This window comes from Grammomys surdaster, unplaced genomic scaffold (genome assembly GCF_004785775.1).
Source record: "Grammomys surdaster isolate TR1022 unplaced genomic scaffold, NIH_TR_1.0 185, whole genome shotgun sequence".
Taxonomy (NCBI): Eukaryota; Metazoa; Chordata; class Mammalia; order Rodentia; family Muridae; genus Grammomys; species Grammomys surdaster.
The window spans coordinates 1,993,387-2,008,520 of record NW_021604630.1 but is presented as its reverse complement, the minus strand read 5'-3'; the positions used below and the strand labels follow the sequence as shown (position 1 = coordinate 2,008,520).

At 46.8% G+C, this 15,134-nt stretch overlaps 1 protein-coding gene across 4 annotated transcripts in view; it reads left to right on the top strand.

Annotated features, from left to right (window-relative positions):
- Plekha2 (pleckstrin homology domain containing A2) overlaps window positions 1–15,134 on the top strand; it is a 63,216-nt gene that overhangs the window by 28,098 nt on the left and 19,984 nt on the right. For all 4 annotated transcript variants that reach the window (XM_028768138.1, XM_028768135.1, XM_028768136.1 and 1 more), the window contains exons 3-5: window positions 4,799–4,855; window positions 11,266–11,314; window positions 12,733–12,830. In XM_028768138.1, coding sequence (XP_028623971.1) covers window positions 4,799–4,855; window positions 11,266–11,314; window positions 12,733–12,830 — 204 coding nt within the window. The remainder of the gene's footprint in view (window positions 1–4,798; window positions 4,856–11,265; window positions 11,315–12,732; window positions 12,831–15,134) is intronic.

Here is a 15,134-nt window from a genome sequence, read left to right as displayed (position 1 = left end):
CACCCAAATAAATAGTAAATAAAGTACATTTTGCTATCTTTCCCATGTGGAGGCCATATCTGCTCAGTGTTATGGTGGCATCCTGCCTTTGCCTTGGCTCCTGAGTGCTGGGACTATAGACACCTGGTGTGGTGGTTTGAATAGGTTTGGCCCCCATTGATTTATTTATGTGTTTGAATGCTTGGTCATAGGAAATGGCCCTATTTAGGAGGTGTGGCCTTGTTGGAGGAGGTGTGGCCTTTCTAGAGGAGGTGTGGCCTTTCTAGAGGAGGTGAGGCCTTGTTGGAGGAGGTGTGGCCTTTCTAGAGGAGGTGTGGCCTTTCTAGAGGAGGTGAGGCCTTGTTGGAGGAGGTGTGGCCTTTCTAGAGGAGGTGAGGCCTTGTTGGAGGCATCACTGTGTAGGTAGGCTTTGAGTTCTCCTATGGTCAGGTTCCACCCAGTGTAGACTCTACTCTCCTCTGCTGCCTTCGGATCAAGATGTAGAACTCTCAGCTTTTTCTCCAGACCCATGTCTACCTCGATGCTGCCGTGCTTCCCACCATGATGATAATGGACTGAATGTCTGAAACTGTCAGCCAGCCCCAACTAATTGTTGTCCTTTATAAGAGTTGTCTTGGTCATGGAGTCTCTTCGCAGCACTAAGACCCTAAGTAAGACCCCTTCATGACATGCCTTCATCTTGATATTTCCAGTCACGTTCTCAGTAAACCTAGAGTGTAGTTAGCATAGTAAGAAGAGACTTGCTTCATGGGGGAAATAGTAACATCCAGGGATAGGTTTTGTCTCATTTCTCAGCTGTTCTTAAACTTAGGTCCATTTAGGGATCACTGGGAGTGTTTTGAAATGTGTGTCTTCTAACCCATCCCATTTAATTTAGACTATTTTGAGGGTGAAGCCAGAACTTTCTTGAGTGAGTTTTTCAGGGGTTTGAGTCTGTCCCAAAATCCAGGATCTGTCTGTGAGTTGAAAGACAGGAGATTGTAGCTAGCTGGAGTCAGTGAAGGCCTCGGCAGAATCCTGAGTCTATTCTTCCACCTCTGGACACAACGCTGTGGCTCCTCCCTCCACTCTGGTACTTGCTGATCTCTGGGTGCTGATTCCTGGGTTCCTTGAGCTGGCACGTGGCTGCCCAGGCATTTTTGTGCAACCTTGTTTGATGAGGAAGTGTCTGCCTGGGACTCTCTGCGTGCCACCATGACAGTGAGTTCTTGCCAATGACGACGAGGTGTTGCCGTTAAGCTTGTAGATCCAACAACTGGAGCAGATACTGCATCTTACTTTGGATGAAGCCTTGGGAATCTTCGGGATGTTTCCCCCAGTGTTACCCAGTTCCCCCTTGGATGGGTGGGAGGTGGTGGGCAAGCAGCTTCTTAAACATTCGTCATGATTCCCTGGCTTCCAGGGATGGAGAGAGCATTTATCTGTGTCTCAGAGCAGAATGGGCGGGCAGTCGCAGGCGAGAGATTCCCCCACCTTCATCCCCAGGGCAGCTCAGCAGCCCTTCACTGCCAGTGGGAGGAGGCTCACACAGCTAGAGCAGAGGGCTGACGTCCTTGAAACCTGATCTACCCTTGTCATTACTTGTGGCTTAGAGTCCAAGTTGTTCCCCCATCCCACTTCACTCATAATTCAAGATGGGGCTCCAGAGGCTTCTGAGATGTGGTTTGGGGTGAGAGAGAGTAGTAATTTAAGAGTAGCCCTGGACCCTGGTGTTTGCATCTTGTAATTAGCTCGGCTGAGGGGCCAGTGGCTGTTCTGCGGTCTGCTCACCCTGTTTACATGGAATTCTCCCGGTCACTGTCTGGCACGGTTTATTGTCTGTATTTTATAGGGAAGGTCTTGTCTGCAGTCCGTAGTGCTAATACTACAGTTAAATTGCAGTGGCTCGTGCTTTTGCAATTAGAGTGGGCAGCTTCTAGGAGACCTGAAAGCCTTTGGCTCCACATGCCCCTGGAACTCCAGGCCACAGTGAAGCTGTGGAGACAAAGGCTTGCCTCTGCCACCCAGCAGACGCTGCATCTTTGCCCCTTAGGCATTCTCTCCTTACTCCCAGACAGTGATGGCTCCGTGTGGAGTTTGCTTTCTGAATGACAGAACCTATCTTTCTTAACACAATAGGGAATTCCTTAAACGAGTTTTCAGAAGTCGTTATAAAGTTTAGACGGTGCATAAGTAAGCGCCAGTCTGCACACTCAAGGGTAACTCTTATTCATTTACTTTTGCAGAACTTGGGGTGGTAGTGAAAGCCCCATACAAGCTCAGAAAATGTTCTACCACTGTCTCAGCCCCTTAAAGGCAATTTCTCAGACTTTATATTTCATGTGTAAATGATGGCAATGGAGCCTTTTTTTAAGTCTGTCACTGAGATTTGGGGCTCTTTTTAAATGGCTTTCCTAGCCCTATCTTTTTCCTTATAAACAGGAAACTGGACAAACTGAATTTACCTCAGAGATGTTAAGTTAAATTTGGACAACAGGCTAGAGTGCTCTTCCCAAATCTAAGATATTTCTTTTTAAATTTTCTTTTAATAAAACAAATTATTTTCTGCATATGGTGTTTTGCCTGCATGTATATCTGTGTACCATGTGTACTTGGTGCCTGTGAAACCATAGACTCCATCAGAGCCCCTGGAACTGGAATTATAGACCATTGTGGGCCACCATGTAGGTGCTGGGAATCAAACTGGGTCCTCTGTTAGAGCAGTTAGTGCTCTTAACCCCTGAGCCATTCTCTTGAGCTAAGATATTTCTTAAGGCAGTCTTCTAGAATGGTTGATCATGTCACTGTTAATCCTTAGGTAAATTTACTAACTTTTCTTATCTAAGATTTTGTCTTTTCATTGACTAGAGATGGCCCCATGTGGTGGGGGCTTCCACTGGTCTCCTGGAGGATATTGGTGTGAGTTTTGGAGCTGCAGGCTCAGGTTGTGGGAGCAGGTTCTTGATGGACTCCCAGACTATGAGAACAGGTTCTCAATGGACTCCCAGATTATGGGAACAGGTTCTCAATGGACTCCCAGACTATGGGAGTGGGTTCTCAATGGACTCCCAGGCTATGGGAACGGGTTCTCAATGGACTTCCAGGCTATGGGAATGGGTTCTCAATGGACTCCCAGGCTATGGGAACAGGTTCTCAATGGACTCCCAGGCTATGGGAACAGGTTCTCAATGGACTCCCAGATAGATGTGAGTTCTCAGACAGGCTCTCAGGTTATAAGAAATTGGGTTTTCTGTCTATCTCTTAGGAACTTCATTGATGTGATTTGATTTCCAATGTTGGTGGCTACCTTGGTATATATTTTCTCTAATAGAAATCAGGAAGCCAGGAAGGGTCTGCCATGGTAGGAGTTTACTGACCCAGTATTTGGAGCTCCCTGCTGTGTTTTCTTTCTCTCTCCCTCCCCCTTCTTTCTTTCTTTCTTTCTTTCTTTCTTTCTTTCTTTCTTTCTTTCTTTCTTCTTTTTTTTTTTTTGGTTTTTTGAGACAGGGTTTCTCTGTGTAGCCCTGGCTGTCCTGGAACTCACTCTGTAGACCAGGCTAGCCTCAAACTCAGAAATCTGCCTGCCTCTGCCTCCCAAGTGCTGGGATTAAAGGTGTGCGCCAACACCGCCCGGCACCTGCTGTGTTTTCTAAAATGTGTTTCTGTGTTGTGTTTTGCATTTCTGAGATGGAACCAAGGGTGTTGAACACGGTAGGCTAGCATCCCCACTGCACGAAAATCTTAGCTATTCTTGCTACTTTAGTAGTATGTTTTCTTAGTGGTTTTAATGTTTGTGTTCAGACAGTTTCATTTGGCATGTATTATAGTCCTGCAATGTAAGCTCACAGGCACATGAAGAAAAAAACCCACCTCTGTCATATGAGTTTGCATCCTGTATGTTAAGAAATGGATCTGAAATGACACATGTAGGACAAAGACATCCAGATCAGCACAGCTGTGCAGAAAAGATGTCATGGGCCACACGGGCAGAGCATTCCTGTGTGCCAGGGAAATTCCACACTGAGATCCTTCCCTGGGTTAACTCTGTGTCTTCACTGTGTTATAAGGGTGGGGCCGTTGGCAGAACATTCCCAATCTAAAAAACAATTTCTGAAAGTCTGAAAGGATGTCAAATCTGCAATTTTCTGAATGTGTCTGTGATGATAAGTAGGAAATTCTACGCCTAGCCTCATGCGGTGTGTTACAGCCAGAGCATGAGGGACTGCAAATCACTGTCTAAAGTTACAGTCCACAGGCAGTCTGTATCACGGGTGTATGAAACACACATGAAATTCCGTGTTTAGACTTGAGTCCGGTCCTCGGGACTTCTCGTTTCTTATGTAAAACGGTCAAGCGCCTGGTTGTGGTGACATACACCTGTAATCACCCAGGAGGCAGAGGGAGGAGGATCTCAATGATCCTATACTAACTCTCACCCCCAGAAAAGGAAAAGAAAAAAAACAAACCCAAACCCTGAAATCTTAAGCATTATTTATTTAAATAGGAGGAACTCAGATCACCTCTGTTTTTTATAGCAAGAAATACTGAGAGTCAGTTAATCGTGACACACACACACAGACACACAGACACACACACACGTATGTCTAACCCCTGTCCTTGAGTAACTCATTGGAAGAGGGTGAGGGGTACTGTTAGTGTTATTTTCCCCCAGATTTATCACTGGTGTCTTGTAGGTGAGCAAGGTGACTTACCCAAGGCCATAGTGGCACAGACTAGACCAGAACACTGGCCCTATCTCTCATTGCTGCTTGGGGCCCTCACACAGCACACATCTTAAGAATACACTTTTGTCTTTCAGAACCTGGCAGTTGGGGCAGGAGCTGTCGGATCTCTGCAGCTGACTTACATCTCGAAGGTAATGTTGGTTTGGCACGCTGGGAAGCCATGTTCTTGAAACAGGTTTAATGTCTAAGCACGGGGAAGTTCTACATGCCGGAGGTGTGAGCCTTTGGGGGGGCATTCACAGCCATGGCCATCCATGTTTCCCTCTTCCTGGCATCTACTGTTTTGTGGTGGTGGTTGGCAGTGGAGAGGGTGGCCCACAGCCTCTTAATCTTTGGATCTGCCAGCTAGTCACCGCTCCAGACCTGTAGGAATATTTGAGATACTCTCCAAAGACAAAAGGTTTACTTTGGGTCGGTGTGTTCGAGGTCTTGGTCATGATTTTTCCGGTGGCGAATTATGTCAGAAGTGGTGGTGGGCAGCTTCTTACTTCATGGCTAGGAAGTAAATTATAGAGGGACTGGATACCTATAATCTCTCCTATGGGTATCCCTAATCACTTAAGGACTTCTCACGGAGCCCTGCCTCCTAAGAGTTCCAGCTGTTAACCACTGGCCTTTGGGAAGCATGTCACATCTGAAATAAAGTACCATGTAGGATGGAACCTCTTTTTTGTAATTGGAACAAAAAGGACACAGGGACAGTGACCCTGATCCAGGAGAGGATTCTCTCAAAGCATACAGTTAATGAGCAGCAGCTAAGAAAAGGCTCCGCCCCGCTGGAATGTTACCAATTCTCCAGACAGAATGCTTAGGGACGGAGGCCTGAAAACATCAACCCTTCGAAGGCCCTAAGATATGCTAGGACCACACCCAACATCTGCGTACCTTCTGGGGATCATAGCAGGTCCCTGGCAGTCTGTCCCCTCACCCAACATTCCTGTAGGGGGAAGAGCAACTCTTGTTCTTCACTGAGACTTGGGGGTAGAGCCAGTCAGAAATCCTCACAAAAAAAAAAACTGCTGAATTCAGCTGCTTTTAGCAGCCCCTCCCTGGGGCAGCTACTGCTGCTGACCCATGATGCAGCCCTGATTTAAAAAAAAAAAAAAAAAAAGCCAGGGGATTTAGATCCTCTTCAGAAAGCAGGAGGGAAGAAGCCAGATGGCACCCAGCCAGATCCAAAGCCGCAGAAGTCCTGTCCCTCATGCCTGTCCACATAGGGGTTGTGGCTTTCTTCCCTGGCTCCTCCCACCCAAGGGACTATGAGGACCTAGAGGCTAGGGGTTGAGCTAAGTAGCTCCCGAGTGCATCTGGTCACAGATTTAAGATCTGTGAAAAGCTCCTACTGAAGACGGGGATCAAGAGATGTCCTGAGAGGAGTGGCCATCTTCGGCTGGACGGGCAGGCTCATCCCATGCCTGCCAGCTGCACATCTCGGTGCAGAGAGAGAAGATGCTGGGCAGTGGTTGAGCTGATGAGAGAGGAGATGATGACCTCAGGGGAAGAGCAGTGGTTAAAGAGCGGCTTTTGCTAGCACAGCTGCAGGCAATTTGTGCATGCCTTTTGATAAGAAATGTGGCGGCCTCCCCTGGCCAGGGCAGCTCAGCCCAGCCCCCGCCCCCACAGGGGGCCCTTTCTTCTCATCTGCTGAGAGCTCTCATTTGGTCAGTTCTCCCAGAAGGAGAATAGAGAGGGGGCTGGGGGTGGGGCCGCAGAAAACCCCCATCAAAGATGAAAACTGAAACCGTCTCCTGTGTGAGGGGTTGGGGAAGCTTTTTTTTTTTTTTGGCCAGTGAATATAATCTCCTGCTGAATCATGGTTTATAAATGCAGCTCAGAGGAGGCTTTCAGGATCCTCTGCCTCGTTGGCTGCTGCCTCATTTAGAAAGGATGACCTGACTTTCCGCCCTTCCTGAGACAGGCGAGCCCGCACGGGTCTTTTAAAAACCCACAACTGCCACTGAGTTAGGTCACGATCGATGAATACCTTAACTCCAGCTGACTCACTGCCAGAACAACCCAGGTCCTTTTCTGTCTGTCTGCCTGTCTGTCTGTCTGTTTTTGTTTGTTTTTTTGTTTGTTTTGTCATCCTTAGCTTACTCCCAGGGTCAAGTGTTTGCACAGTGTGAGACAGACTGGTTTGTTTTGTCCCTGATCTCTGGAAGGCTAGTTTATGGAAGATGGGACTGGTATGGTGGGGGTGGAGTGGGGGTGAAGAGGAGGATAAGGGGTGGGGAGGGGGGGGGGAGGGGGTGACAAAAGAACCAGTCTGGTTGGGCAAATTGGAAAATAACTGAACCTGGCCTATGGTATTACGTTTACACTATAGCTCTCTGTCCCTGTCCTACTGGACCTATTTTGTGAGGGCTTCTGATAGATAACAGGTCCTCCAAAAATGCTGGCTATTAACTATTTGTGTGTTGTGGGCCAGGTGTGGAGGGATATGGGTACTGTAGAGCAGTTGGGTCAACCTGCAGGTCGTGACTCCTTGAGGTGTTGAATGACCCTTTCACAGGGGTCACCGAAGACCACAGGAAAACACAGAGATTTATGTTACGGTTGATAACTGTAGCAAAATTACAATTAGGAAGTAGCAAGAAAGTAATTTTATGGTTGGGTGGTACCATAGCACGAAGAACTGTATTTAAGGGCCTCAGCATTCGGAAAGTTGAGAACCACTGTTCTAGAGAGTCCACTGAAAAGCATTGACGGATTTTTCAGATAAATATGGTCACATGCGCACCAGTTTGAAAGGCCTCCGGTGATTGTGTTGATGGCTTCTTACTTTGTTGTGGGACACTCTCTCCCCAGACACCGGAGCATGTTTTTTAGTTCTCCCAGGCTTTCTTCTGCTCTAGTCTGGGGTGCAGGAGAGGCCTCACTTCCGGCCAACGACAGACACAGGGTGTGGCTGGCCCTCGCAGTGTCCCGATGCCTGGGTTCTTTACCGCGTGTGATAATCGAAAGCTGCCAAGTGGCTCTTCTGCGTCACTCGTGGGGGCCCATGGGCAACTCTCTTCTTCACACCCCAACACTCTCTTGCTGTTGGCGTGCTCACAGGACCTGCCAGTCGACCACTGTCGGGCAGTGACTCAATTGTGGCCACCTTGTGGTATGAGGATGTTTGTGCCTAGGTGCCCTCACTTGAGTCAGACTGTTGGATGTCCTCACCCACCTGTGGCCACACTGCTTCCTGTAGGGCCTATGTTCTTCCTGTGTTTGAAGATGGCTGCTTATAGCCTGACACTGTCACCAACAGGTAGAAAGTAAATGGAGGGGGAGGGGCTGTGTAAGCCTCTGGGGGCAGGCTGTCAGGGACAGAGGCCAAAGTCAGAGTTCTGCAACAGCCTTTCTCTGTGGACATAGCCACAGGTGGACAAATTAATTTTCCACGCCTGCTGCCCTGTGTGAGAACATTTACCTTTTCACGCTGGCGTTACTAAGGGAGAAACTCATCTGTGGAGATTCTCAAGCCGGGTCTAAAGCTAATCAGGACAGAACTGGGATCAATCTCAGTAGTCTGGCAATGAATTGCTTTGCCCAACAACATTTCCATGCTAAGCCATGAGACTGGGCACACTGTAGATGCACACGCATATGGACCACCTCACTATAAAGTGTGCACACGGATATGAACAAGAAGAAAGCCATGTGCTGCCTTTGGAAGCTCTGGTTCTCACAAGAATCGCATGGGTTGCATTTTCCCAGGCTGGCTAATCTACACAGTGAGCAGGATCATCTGTAATCCATGTAGGGTGAAAGGGTCAGCCGGTGGCACTCTGTCCAGCCGGTGATAAACATGAACCTCTCCAAGAAAGGGTGACGCTCCAGACAAAGTAGAGGGGGTCTCAGGAACTAAGCTTTACAACACCATCAAAATTGCCAGCTGGATGAGAAGGAAGCTGGGAGGTAGGTGGGTTTCCCCCGGGACCAGAAAAGAGCAGTCAGGTGACACTTAGGGTTAATGCAGGAGCCCCGCCCCGCCCAGCTCCGCCTGCCCCGCCCAGTCCGGCCCCGCCCCTTCCCCACCCCGGCCCAGCCCAGCCCAGGCAAAGGACTGGAGGTTGCCTGGGAACACATGCTGAGTGTCGGTCACAGCCAGGAAATGAGTAGCTGCAGATCATCAGCAACTGGCTTGGACGTGTACCCCAAGAAGGCAAGGTAGTTCAGGGCCAGGACTGGCAGCCTCCTAAATGCTACCTGTGAAGCATGTAGGCATGACTAGGTCTGGTTGTCTCTCTGAGCTCAGGCTTGTGGGCTCCTCTTTGTGTTCTTCAGAACTTACTTAGGCTACCTGGCGTCCGCCTCACTTCAGGATTTCCTCATCAATACAGTGGAATGAACGCGTACACATCTACATAGTCTCTCTCTCCTTCCCTTGGTGATATTCTGGGCAGCTATGGGATTCTGCTAGTAGGAAGGTCATCAGCAGATTCAGTCCTTCATCCTTGCACCTTCAGAAACAGGGGTCATGTGACATCTTGGGTTTTAAATACTTGTCACTGAGGTTGATGTAATGTTATACAGACATTTAATTATTAACACTGAAAATGCCATGCATGGTTTTATTTTTTTTTAACGTTTGAAGCTAGGCAGTTTTTTTAGGTCATATTTTAAATTATTTATTATTATTATTGTATTGTGTGGTATGTGATTTATTATGTGAGTATGTGATTTGTTTTAAGATGGGGTCCACCCATGTAACCCAGGCTAGCCTGAAATTGCTGTGTAGCCTAGGATGACCTGAAAGTCAAGATCCTTTTGTGTCAGCCTCCCAAGTGCTGGGATTACAGATATATACTGCCTTACCTGGCATAACAGCCCCTCCTCCATGAGTAGGCTCTACATGACGGTGTAGCCAGGTCCCTTGCCTGCACCGATATATTTGATGCTTCTGTTAACTCTACGGGAAGATGACTCTGTGATTCCTTTCTAGACAGAACATCTAATGGAGGTCACACACTTACGATTTGAGACTGATTCCAAAACAAACCTCTTCTATTTTATCCTTTTGATATTTGATAGGGTGTCACCTCAGTTCCTGGTTGAGTATTTGGGGCAATGTTATTTTGGCTAAGAAGTCAAGGCAGGTCTCTAGGAAGACTTTAGGGTCAAGAGCAGGAGCCTAGAGACCCGTGTGCCAATCATGATTAGATCTTAGCAACTGGGAGCCTCAAAGAGACATCACTTTCACCTCAAGACTTTAACCCCTGCTTCTACTTCCAAGTCTCAGAGTCCAGAAGGAGAATAAGAAGACCTGGGAAAGCTAGGAAGGGGACTGAGAGACCAGTGTCCAGGGCAGGAGGGGGACTGTATGTGGATGGGTTCTGTGGTAGGTGCTGCATTTCTAGTGAGTGGGACGGGTGGAGTTCTCCAGTATGGCTGGACCAGCATCCATTTGGTGGATAATCACCAGATCTTTGTAGGTGGTGATGGAGCATGTGCCTGAGTGACGTGTGCTCCTATGCAGATACTCAGCAAATACCCATACAAGGGGCAGGACTTTAAAAGCTAGGTGTCATATACCAGTGGTCCCATCTCCGCAGGTCCTGCTCTTGAATATACCCAGGTGAGCTCACTCATCTGTCAGCTGCTCTTTGGATTGCTGGAGAGATGCCTTTGTTCATGGCCAGCATAGATAGCTAGGCCTTCGGACAGCATATCTAAATGCAGGAGTGCCTGCCGTCCCCTTCTGCTTTGATTAGAGTTTGAACGTACTAAGCACCTTCAGTTGGGAGACTGTTCCGGGAAAGAGGTTAGCTCGTGAGAACATAGTAGAAGCCTGATACAATGAACGACACTCTGCTAGATCTGGTGGCTCAGAGAAAATCTTGTCTGGGCCCAGTGGCTTTTAGAGCGTTCTTGCAGAGACAAAAGTTAGTACAGGCACCGGGATACCAGTTACGTGGATGGCAGAAGTCCTGCTACGGAAGGGTATCGTGAGCACCTAAGAGAGTGGTTCTCGACCTGAGGCTTGTGACCCCTTTGGGAGCCGAATGGCCCTTTCACAGGGGTCCCCTAACACCATCCAGTACATCAGATTTACATCATAATTCCTAACAGTATGAATTACTAGCAGTGAAATAAATTTGTTGTCACCACAACAGGAGGAACTGGACACTAAAGGGTTGTTATGTTAGGAAGGGTGAGAGGGGGCTGGAGAGATGGCTCAGAGGTTAAGAGCACTGACTGTTCTTCCAGAGGTCCTGAGTTCAAATCCCAGCAACCACATGGTGGCTCAAAACCATCTGTAATGGGATCTGATGCCCTCTTCTGGTGTATCTGAAGATAGCTACTGCTTATTCATGTAAATAAAATAAATAAATCTTAAAAAAAAAAAAAAAGGAAGGGTGAGAGGCACCGCTCTGAGGAGTAGGACTGAGCATGCCAGTTTCTTAAGGGATGGTGGCGAGACTCAATTGTCGGTCTTCAAATATACATATGTTTGATACGCTCTTTTTATGTATGAAATATTTTCAAGGTAAACATTTTTCCACACTGATGGAAACACATTCGTGTCTCTTTTTGTCTTTATTTGACATAGGTGAGCATAGCTACCCCAAAGCAGAAACCAAAAACTCCATTCTGCTTCGGTAAGTACTGAGCCACAGTGTTTTGTTTTGTTTTTTTCTTCATAGACTTGAGATAACTTCTTTCCTGTGGATGACAGTCCTGTGATTCCATGGGAACTGTATTCTGTGTGTATGAGTAGCATAGATAATAGTGATGTTCTCGGTGCCGAGGAATACCCCTGCGAAGATTTTTTAATCAGTTGTGACCAAGCACACAGGGGCCAGTAGAGTTTTAGCCAGGCTGGCTTCTGTGAGCCGTCAGCCTCCTAACCTTCTTCCTTTTCCTCCTTCCCCTTTGCCTCTGCTGCACCCAGACTCCAATGTGCTGAGATTACAGACTGAGCTGTAGTTCTGTTTAAGGTGGATAGGAAGCATCTAGTAGAAGTTTCTGGGAGCCTTCACTTTAGAATTGAGCAGTGATGTACTCGGGACATGATAAAGTCTGGGGAAAAGACAGGGAAGAATTAAAGTGAAGTAAGGGATAGGAAGGGTCTCAAGATTGCCTACTGAGTTGCAGGTTGGGGCTTGGGAGTTAGTGGCAAAGGTACAGAGCCACTCCATCAATGCCTCAGGCCTCTTCTCAGTTGGTCAGTGAAACCGCTCAGTAACTGCATTGTTAACCAGCCGTTACTCTGAGGTAAATGCTGAGGCGTTTCTGTGTCCAGGGAGGCTCTCAGCAGGAGCTTCAGAGAGGCAGAGTCACTTCCTGCTTTGTCACTGCACCTTCTCAGCACATAAGATGCTGCTGGCACATAGTGGGTCCTCAATAAATATTTGGTATATGGATGAAAACGGCGAGTTCTTTGTCTCCTCTGCAATGGCTTCTTGACTTCAGGCTCAGGCCAGAGGGATGAAGTGACTTCCTTCTCCCAACCTCGGGTTGGCGCGCTCTTTTTCCTGTTCCTTCCAAGTATCATTGCTAAGTTTAGAAGTCACTCTTAAACTTTGTGGTCAGCCCGTCTAAAGATATGTTAGTGATAATAATGAAAATCAACCAATCAATCAATCCGAGGTAAGCTGTTGACTAAGGAAATGCCCAGCGGGAAGAGCAGGTTGAAAGCGAGGCCAAGGCTACAGGTCTCAAGCAAATGTAGTTCTATTTTCTAGACACAGATGAGACAAGATCAGACTGGTAGAAGCAAGCCCTAGGGTCCTGAATAAACATACCAGCAGGCCTGTGCTTCAGGTGTCATACTGGTGGCAGATGAGTAGCTTTGTTGCCACCAATTAGCGCATAGAGGCCACTGTTAATGCCAGTGTCATCCTGGTAGCTGATGAATGAATTGCTGGGGTCTGCTGCTTCTGACTTAACACCATGGGTGGGTTCTTGATCTTCTGAATGGCCTTCATGGGTCTTGTCACCTCAGACATCCTAACTTCCTGGGCTCTCATGATCTCCAGATTCTGACCTTCTCTCTCCTTTCCTGTTACTTTTATAGTCATCAACGCCCTGTCTCAGAGATATTTTCTTCAAGCCAATGACCAGAAAGATCTGAAGGACTGGGTAGAAGCACTGAACCAAGCCAGCAAGATCACTGTATGTATACCTTTCGTTCTCTCTGGTAGGGAAAGTGGGGTGTCCCAGCTCTTGACCTCAATGGGGAAGGGGCAGAGCTCAGAGGGTAGCAGGGCCTTGCCTCAGAGCCTGTGAAGTCCCCACTCTCTCTAACCTCCTCTTGCCCATTGGCTGACGAGTACAAGTGAACTTGAGAGTTTGAGTTTGAATCGGATTCAAGAGGAAGTTTCTGGAGTGTCTCTTCTGTGCTTCCTGGGAGGGCTTCTGTCAGTCACATGCTAGGTAATTGTAGGATGCTGCTGATTCAGTGCTGTAGTGTTGGAAAGGGATTGCTGACAAGAAGCACAGGAACGGGGAAAGCCAATGAGAAGGAACTCAGGTCAATTTCTTTCTTCTTTGGGGGATATTCTTCTTAGTTGGGCCTGGAAACGTTTAAGAGCTTTGCAAGCTTTGAAACTTGTCCATGGATTGTGTTAAGGACTCTTGTTTTCCTGGACTTGGCTAATGAAGAATATATTTCCTATTCCTTAGAAATATTAAAAAAAAAAAGAAGAAGAAGAAGAAACAAAGAAAGAAAGAGAGACAAAGATGAGTTAGGGGGGAAAGAAAAAAAATGTGTTACCTTCCCAGCACTGTGACAACCTGCTCAAAACAATCACGTTATAAGAAGGAAAGGTTAATTACAGACTGTGGTTTTTGTCGTTTTGGACCTGTGGTGAGGCAAGATATTAACATGGGAAACCTGTTCATCTCCTAGTGGTTGAGAAGCAGGGAACAAAACAAGAAGGCACTGGGGTCCCAATATTCCCACAAAGGGCGTATGCCCAGTGACCCAACTTTTTCCACTCCACGCCATCTCCTGAAAGTTCCCTGGCGTCCCAATAGGGTCACATGCTGGGGACCAAGCATCTAACATGGGGATGTTTAGTCACAGTAGCAAAACTGCTTTAGGGTAAAAAGGAGGACAATAGTGAAATGAAACTCAGCAAGACAGGCAGAGTCTGGTCTACCACAGTTGCTGAAAACTTAGGAAGTCTGCGTTGTACAGTCAGACATGCTGGTCTTCCCATGACTTTGAATTGAAATGCCCGTCGCTGGGGCAAATTGTTCTTTCAGAAACCTTAAGGTTCCAATGAATATTAGTAGATAAAATCGACGTCTATTAACATCTGTGTCACTGTACCCAAATGGTAAACTGTAGCTACTTAAGCAGGGTGTCAGCTGTTTACTGTGCTGGTGAATGTGCACATAGAGAGGATGAGGCAAGGCCGGTGGGGGACAAGTCTCGCTGTATGCTGTCTCTGGGCTGGTGGTATGGCATGCTACCGCAGACACTAACGGGAAATTAGTGAGGGTGGCTTGAGGAGGCAGTGATAGCATCTTAGGAGTAAAGGACACGACGTTGGAGATCTGTGTTTACTTTATATGTAAAATGGAGACAACCATGCCCCTGAGCTGAGAGGGCGCAGCAGGGAGCTGAACACTCTTCTTGGCACTGGTTGGGCCTTGTTGTGGACTGCCACACATCAGGCCACTGAAGGAGAGGAGAAGGGTGGATTTCTGGGTTGATTTGGAAAGATGGCGGCAGGAAATATGTGTATGTGTGTCTGTTTACACACACATGTACACATACACATGTATATATTCTAACATGCCCTGTTCATTTTTCTGACTCCTTGTTTTGCTGAGGATTCTTTTGTTCAATCTTAACTACTAGCGTATAAATGAATGTCAAGAGGACAGGGCTCATGCCTATTCTGTGCTTTCTAACTAGGGTTAGCTCATCCTGTAGATATGCAGTAAGTTTGTTCTGTGTGTATGTTATGTATCTGTATGTGTGTGTGTTATGTCTATGTGTACATGCATATGTGTGATATACATATGTATTGTATATGTCTTTGTGTGTAAGCATGTGTGTATATGTGTGTGTATAGGTGTATGCATGTGTATCTATGTGTATGTCTACTGTGTATATCTATAGGTATGTGTATGTATGTGTATCTATGTGTCTGTGTGTATATGTGTACTGTGTATATCTATATGTATGTGTATGTATGTGTATCTATGCCTGTGTGTTATGTGTATGAGTGTATCTTTGTGTGCATGTATATATATATATATGTGTGTGTGTATATGTGCCTGTGTGTATATATATGTGTATATGTGTGTGAATATATGTGTGTTAATGTGTATGTGTGTATATTTGTGTGTGTCTGTGTGTGTCTGTATGTATGTCTGTGTTTGTGCATGTATGTATATAGTATATGTATCTATATACGTGTATTTGTGTATATATATGTATGTGTGAATATATGTGTGTATATG